This window comes from Schistocerca serialis, chromosome 2, assembly GCF_023864345.2.
Source record: "Schistocerca serialis cubense isolate TAMUIC-IGC-003099 chromosome 2, iqSchSeri2.2, whole genome shotgun sequence".
NCBI classification, from domain to species: Eukaryota; Metazoa; Arthropoda; class Insecta; order Orthoptera; family Acrididae; genus Schistocerca; species Schistocerca serialis.
In genome coordinates, this window is record NC_064639.1 from 1,017,095,742 (window position 1) to 1,017,103,468 (window position 7,727).

At 48.6% G+C, this 7,727-nt stretch overlaps 1 protein-coding gene across 1 annotated transcript; it reads left to right on the forward strand.

Moving 5' to 3' along the window:
* The first annotated feature begins 224 nt into the window (after positions 1-224).
* LOC126456595 (uncharacterized protein T26G10.4-like) lies at positions 225-3,793 on the forward strand. The gene is made up of 2 exons (XM_050092339.1): positions 225-1,046; positions 2,786-3,793. Exons 1-2 carry the CDS (start codon positions 225-227, stop codon positions 3,791-3,793), a joined length of 1,830 nt encoding a protein of 609 aa, XP_049948296.1.
* The last annotated feature ends 3,934 nt before the right edge of the window (positions 3,794-7,727 follow it).

Consider the following 7,727-nt stretch of genomic DNA (forward strand, 5'->3'; position numbering starts at 1 on the left):
TATAAATGCGAAAGTAACTCTGTCACCTTTTCATGACCAATCCACTGGACCGATTTCGATGGAATTTGGTATGGAGATAGCTTGAACTATGAAGAAGAACACAGTTTTAGAAAGTTGTGTAATCACATGTCAGTTCTAGTATAATATATTTTTCCAATGGAGTACTCCTTGGAGTACTGAGCAGTATGGGACTACCAGAGCAATTGCATCAGCTAATTGCCGATATGTACAATGGTTGCTCCACCCGCGTCCGTACATCTGACGGACCAACGGAGGAGATTGAGATCCAGGCGGGGGTCAAGCAGGGCTGTCCACTGTCGCCCATCGTCTTTAACCTCGCGCTCGAGCCGGTACTTCGCGCCGCAACCTCGCTCAGAAATGAGTGTGGTATTCCGCTTAGCGGCGTCAGTGTGAGCGCACTGGCGTATGCGGACGATATCGTGCTTCTGGCGCGGGATTCGGAGGCGATGCAGACGCTCCTCAATGTTGTGGGTGAGGCGGCGACTTGGGCCGGACTTACCTTCAAGCCTTCGAAGTGTGCCACGCTTCACATCCGCCGTCGGCAGACACTAGGCTCGGTATTCGCCCTGCAAGGGGGAGAACCAGCCGTGCTCGGTGCGGGTGACGCCTACCTCCATCTTGGCGTTCCCACCGGGTACAAAGTCTCGCAGACGCCAACGGATGCGATCGCGGCAATTCGACGCGACTTGCAGCACCTGGACGCTTCCCTGCTGGCTCCCTGGCAGAAGATTGACGCTGTGCGTGTCTTCCTCCTCCCTAGGCTTGACTTTGTCATGCGGGGCGGAGCGGTACGCAAGGGGCCGCTATCTGCACTCGACAAGGCAGTGAAAGCGGCTGTCAAATCATGGCTGTTCCTTCCACAGCGTGCGTCCACTGAACAGCTCTACCTCGCCCTGGGAGAGGGAGGATGCGGCCTGACGCCGCTCGCGGACGCTGCGGACATCTCGACGATCGTCCACGGCTTCCGCATGCTGCACTGCGACGACGCCACCGTCCGCGACATCGCCTGGGCCACTCTATCTACGGCCGCGCGCCGCCGACTGGGGAGGGAGCCGAGTCGACCCGACTACATCTACATCTACATTTATACTCCGCAAGCCACCCAACGGTGTGTGGCGGAGGGCACTTTACGTGCCACTGTCATTACCTCCCTTTCCTCTTCCAGTCGCGTATGGTTCGCGGGAAGAACGACTGTCTGAAAGCCTCCGTGCGCGCTCTAATCTCTCTGATTTTACATTCGTGATCTCCTCGGGAGGTATAAGTAGGGGGAAGCAATATATTCGATACCTCATCCAGAAACGCACCCTCTCGAAACCTGGCGAGCAAGCTAAACCGCGATGCAGAGCGCCTCTCTTGCAGAGTCTGCCACTTGAGTTTATTAAACATCTCCGTAACGCTATCACGGTTACCAAATAACCCTGTGACGAAACGCGCCGCTCTTCTTTGGATCTTCTCTATCTCCTCCGTCAGACCGATCTGGTACGGATCCCACACTGATGAGCAATACTCAAGTATAGGTCGAACGAGTGTTTTGTAAGCCACCTCCTTTGTTGATGGACTACATTTTCTAAGCACTCTCCCAATGAATCTCAACCTGGTACCCGCCTTACCAACAATTAATTTTATATGATCATTCCACTTCAAATCGTTCCGCACGCATACTCCCAGATATTTTACAGAAGTAACTGCTACCAGTGTTTGTTCCGCTATCATATAATCATACAATAAAGGATCCTTCTTTCTATGTATTCGCAATACATTACATTTGTCTATGTTAAGGGTCAGTTGCCACTCCCTGCACCAAGTGCCTATCCGCTGCAGATCTTCCTGCATTTCGCTACAATTTTCTAATGCTGCAACTTCTCTGTATACTACAGCATCATCCGCGAAAAGCCGCATGGAACTTCCGACACTATCTACTAAGTCATTTATATATATTGTGAAAAGCAATGGTCCCATAACACTCCCCTGTGGCACGCCAGAGGTTACTTTAACGTCTGTAGACGTCTCTCCATTGATAACAACATGCTGTGTTCTGTTTGCTAAAAACTCTTCAATCCAGCCACACGGCTGGTCTGATATTCCGTAGGCTCTTACTTTGTTTATCAGGCGACAGTGCGGAACTGTATCGAACGCCTTCCGGAAGTCAAGAAAAATAGCATCTACCTGGAAGCCTGTATCTAATATTTTCTGGGTCTCATGAACAAATAAAGCGAGTTGGGTCTCACACGATCGCTGTTTCCGGAATCCATGTTGATTCCTACATAGTAGATTCTGGGTTTCCAAACACGACATGATACTCGAGCAAAAAACATGTTCTAAAATTCTACAACAGATCGACGTCAGAGATATAGGTCTATAGTTTTGCGCATCTGCTCGACGACCCTTCTTGAAGACTGGGACTATCTGTGCTCTTTTCCAATCATTTGGAACCCTCCGTTCCTCTAGAGACTTGCGGTACACGGCTGTTAGAAGGGGGGCAAGTTCTTTCGCGTACTCTGTGTAGAATCGAATTGGTATCCCGTCAGGTCCAGTGGACTTTCCTCTATTGAGTGATTCCAGTTGCTTTTCTATTCCTTGGACACTTATTTGGATGTCAGCCATTTTTTCGTTTGTGCGAGGATTTAGCGGCAGCACTGAGGGTGACCTCGCACGTGACGGAGGCGACATTCAGTCACTGTGGACACGCGTCAGGAACGCCACAAGGCGCCTAGCGCCGCATGGCGTCACCTGGCGCTGGAGTGAACCGCTTTCTGAGTTGCAGGTGGAGGTCGGCGGCCGGCCCGCCATCGCTGACGACGCGGAACACGGCGGCATCGGAGCAGTGACGCAGCCGGCCACGGAGGGGACGGCGCCTGGGACTACACGACACCTCGAAGATGGCGGCGATGGACCGCAGCACGATGATGGCAGCGTGGGACGCACCGCCAACACTGGCGTCGAGCATGACCGGGTGGGAGGGGGCGCCAAACGTCTTCTCTCGCGGGCGCTCCGCGAGTGTCTGAGGCAGCGCCTGCGCCACATCCTACTCAGGAAACCGGACCAGGGGAAGGTGTTCGAGTGCACCAGGGAGTCCACAGTGTCCAACCACTTCACGGCGGGAGGAAAATACACGCGCTTCGCAGACTGGCGCTTTATACATCGCGCCAGGCTCGGAGTCGTGCCTCTCAACGGCTGCCGCCGTTTTGATGGGCGGGCAAACAACAACAAAGCCTGCCGACGCTGTGGCCACAACAACGAGACGCTCCCGCACGTGATTAACGCGTGCATGGTGCACTCAGCAGCCCTGCAGTATCGCCACAACGCGGTCCTCAACCGCCTCGCGACAGCAGTCGCTGGGCGGCCAAGGAGAGGAAACACTGCTGTTCCTGACATCAGGATCAACCAAGCCGTCATAGGGGACAGCAGTGGGCTGCGTCCGGACCTCGTAATAACTGACGAGGCCGCGAAGACTGTGACCATCGTCGATGTGACGATCCCCTTCGAGAACAGGCGGATTGCGCTCGACAACGCTCGGCAACTGAAGAGGATAAAGTACGGCGACGTTGCGCGCGGATTAGCCGCTCGCGGCTATTCCGTCACTGTCGACGCCCTGGTTGTCGGCAGTCTGGGGGCGTGGGACCACCGGAACGATGCAGTGCTTCGGCACCTAGGCATCGCTAGCCGCTACTGCCAACTGATGCGGCGGCTGATGGTGTCTGACACCATCAAGTGGTCCCGCGACATTTACGTGGAACACATTACTGGCCACCGCCAGTATGTGTCCCCCTAGACTGTGGCATGCTCTGACGTCAGGCTGCGAGTCCCTCGAGACTGCAGTCGTCGGAGAACTTCGAGGTCGGTGCCTTCGTGACGTCGGTGTCGAGATTCTCCTCCACGACGCGGGACCTGCGGCGCTACACCATCTTCGCGCCGCCCTGCAGCAGTGCCGAGTCAGTAGCGGTGCGTGCGGTGCTGCCTGGTGCCCCTCCCTCCCCCCCTGGTGTCCGCCGAATATGGCCCCCACCTCGGTTGGCGCGGTGCTAGGCGGCGCCAAACGTGTGCCTACTGCCCGGCAGTCTCCAGCCAGCGTGGGAAGCAACGCCCTCCTGCCACGACACCCCAGTGACGTCTGCCGCAAGGCGGACAGAGGGGAGGAGTCCGGCTGCGTGTGACCCGCCTGCGTGTGTGGCACACCAGCCGCTGGCAGCCGTGCATGTGCAGTGTGCTGTCAGGGCATGGAGAAGAATGGAATAAAAACAAAATAGATCCTAAACTAGCTCCAAACCTTCCCTAGTCTGAAATAACTAAGGCCGCGCCTACCGCGGGATTAATGTTAATGTGATATACTTAAGCATCCGCGCCTAACGCGGCCTCACAATATTTAAGTAGTGGGCTTAACCCACGAGTTAGAATAAGATTCAATTAGTTAAGTGCGGTTAGAACCGTTTACTATATATTATAACTTAAAAATTTCTTTAAATTTGTAACACTCGATTTGTATAGAGTCTTGAATATTCTTTTCTAAAATTATACTTCATAGCAATGTATATTAAGAATTATCTCTGGAAATAAAAATCTGTTCTTATAAGACATGTGTTTATTGATTTGAAGAATGTTACGTGAATTAGGGAAAAATATTTACTTTTTTCAAAAAGCTATTTGCTCTTTAACTTTTGATCTTCAGCATACAGTGAAAACGTTTTTATTGGTTGATTTGTGCTACGGACATGATATGATTCAAAATCATGAATATCATGCTTATACAGTCTTCGGTGTGTTTAATCCATACCTCAAAACTATTTGCGGGATAATGTACATTCTGTGTAGTATATAGCTACTTCAATAGCACTTCAATAGCCACCTGATCATGCTCCTCTGTAAGCACTGCTCGACAGCAACGCTGCATATGCCGGTGTATCGTGTGTTGGAACAGCTTGGGAGGGGGTAGAGTGGGGTACACATCACGAGCTATGCTTACCCAGCCAGACATGTGAGGGCAGCTGATAATATCACACACATAGTAACTTGCCTACTCACCATCACTCATCATAATAAAATGACTGATGTGTGAGTGCAGCTGCAAGTAACAGTTAAGAAACAAATTCATTGTGATCCTTCAAAATATTGTAGCTATGGAATGTTTAATAAAATAAAATTAACATAAACTTTAAATAATAGTGAGTGCTTGTAGATGGGATTGATTGTCCTTGGAGAAAAAGGTGTTTTTCACCGCTTCCAGCCTTTTGATCATAGTGTTGTTCTCTGAGAATTATCGGTACAATTCTACACAGTCGATTTATAGTTGTACAGTATCTGTAGGATTACTTCAGAAGAATCCACTGATATTTTTTTTATTTGTTAACTGGATATTCAAGAACGAAAATATTCTTTATACATTTGCATTATGGGCTAGTATCGGAAACAAATACCTCGCAGTTATTACCACCTCAGAGTACTATTGAACACGGCTTTTAAAAAAAACTCATCCACTTCTCACGACACTGTAATGGTGCTTCGTTTTCATCGTTAGACTTGTGAAGATTTTCTTCAACGAAATTTGTCAGTATGCTGTACTGATCGAAGAATATGGAGTCATCGATTTCAGTTATTTTCTTCTTCGAATAAGAAACTGTCTCTTCAACATTTTCCCATTTTGGCACTCTCTTCAGTAAAATCCAGTCAAACACCGGCAGTAACGGTGAACAAGAGGTGCGCCACTTGTTCAGATATTCTGTACTACTGTCATAAAATTTTTCATCTTCTTTAAAGTTCTTTTCTCCGGCTGTGTTACTTCTGCTCTTTTAAAAACAGATTTAAAAGAAATAAAGTGTTCCTCTTTTCTCTTAGTAACAGTTACAAGAGTATTTTTCAGGACATCCTTTACCTCTATTACACCTTTCGTGGTCCCCTAAGTTTCCTTTCTTCCATGCCGCAAAGCGCTAAGCTGGCTGTCAATGAACCACAAGAAAGCTTTACTTAAAGGGTTGCTGAAGAATTGAACCAATAAAACTTCCTGGCGGATTAAAACTGTGTGCCGGACCGAGACTCGAACTCGGGACCTTTGCCTTTTTCGGGCAAGTGTTCTACCAACTGAGCTACCCAAGCACGACTCACGCCCCGTCCTCACAGCTTTACTTCTGCCAGTACTTCGTCTCCTACCTTCCAAACTTTACAGAAGCTCTCCTGCGCAGGAGCACTTGCCCGTGAAAGGCAAAGGTCCCGAGTTCGAGTCTCGGTCCGGCACACAGTTTCATCTGCCAGGAAGTTTCATATCAGCGCACACTCCGCTGCAGAGTGAAAATCTCATTCTGGAATTGAACCAATGTTTTGGGGACTTTGTCTTCATTTAGGAAAAAAATCTTTTAAGGCTTGAAACAGCCTGGTGACACCTTCAACTGAAAGCAACCAGTTTCGGCATTTCATTTTGCCATCTTCAGGCCCGACATCCTTTAATCCAAATATACGAACTTGTCATACAGCGACGTAAATCACTGGATATCGTGAATTCCAATCGTTATACAATTGCTTCATACGAAGACGTGACAGTAACTCAAGAGTTGGTCTGAAGCTTCTCGTAGAACTGGGCGTGGCCAGTCGGGCGCGGAGCTTATGTTCTCTTCGCATAGAGGCCGCTGCTATCGTGTTGTCGTCCTGGAGAGAGGTCGGTCCACGTGCAATTGGCTAACGTCTTCTTCACAGCCCCCTCTGCTCCCTCCTTCCCGACTGGCTTGCCGGGTCTTGACTTTACGCCGCTACAAGTACTATGTTAAATAGTGTTGCTTAACTCCTGTTTTCACTGCTATTGGATCTGAAAGCAGACCTTGATGTTGAACCAGGCACGTGTAGGTTTCATACGTGCACTTGACAAGAGCAATTATTTTCTTGTGAATTCCAAAAGTTTGCAGTGAGCTCCATATTTTTGTTCCAATTATACTGTCTAAGGCCGTTTCAAAGTCTAAAAACAGCATATAAAGCGGGTACTGGTATTCATATGTACGTTCAGCTATTATGCTCAAGGGGTTTATCTGGCTAACGCAGAGTGAGCTTCCCTGAATCCTGCTTGTTCCCTTCTTATTTTCTTGTCTACATATGCTTTTATCTTATTTAGGAGTGTTAGTGAGAGGATCTTGCTTGGGATTGACAGCAGGATGATGCCTCTCTAATCATCACAAACCGATAGGTCTTCTTTCCTGGGGAGCTTGATGACCAAGCCTCTGTTCCAATCATTCGGTACTTTTTCATTCATCCATATGGCTGTCAGGAATGGATGTAAAATTTCTGCTGTTATAGGGGGACCTACTTTAAGTAACTCTGTGCTGATGTTGTCCAGGCCCGGAGCTTTTCCATTTTTTATTTGTTGGACTGCTTTAGCGATTTTATCTTTGGATGGCGATTCTACGTTAATTCACATATCTTGTAGGAGTCCTTCCTCGTCCACCTTCAGTTGAATTACACTGTCATCTGTAATTTCACGGTTCAGAACGTTCTCGAAATGTTGTTTCCATCTCAGCACTTGGCCTCCTCGATTTGTGAATAATTTTCTTTGCTTGTTCTTTATTGGCATATAACCCCCAAATTTCTTATTTGACAGTTTTCTTGTGATGTTTTGTAGTGTCTTGTTATTGCCTCTGTTAGCTGATACCTCTGCCATAGCTGCGAGATTATTGATGAAGGTCCTCTTTTCTTTTCTGAAGCTCCTCTTCACCATCTTATTTAGTATACAG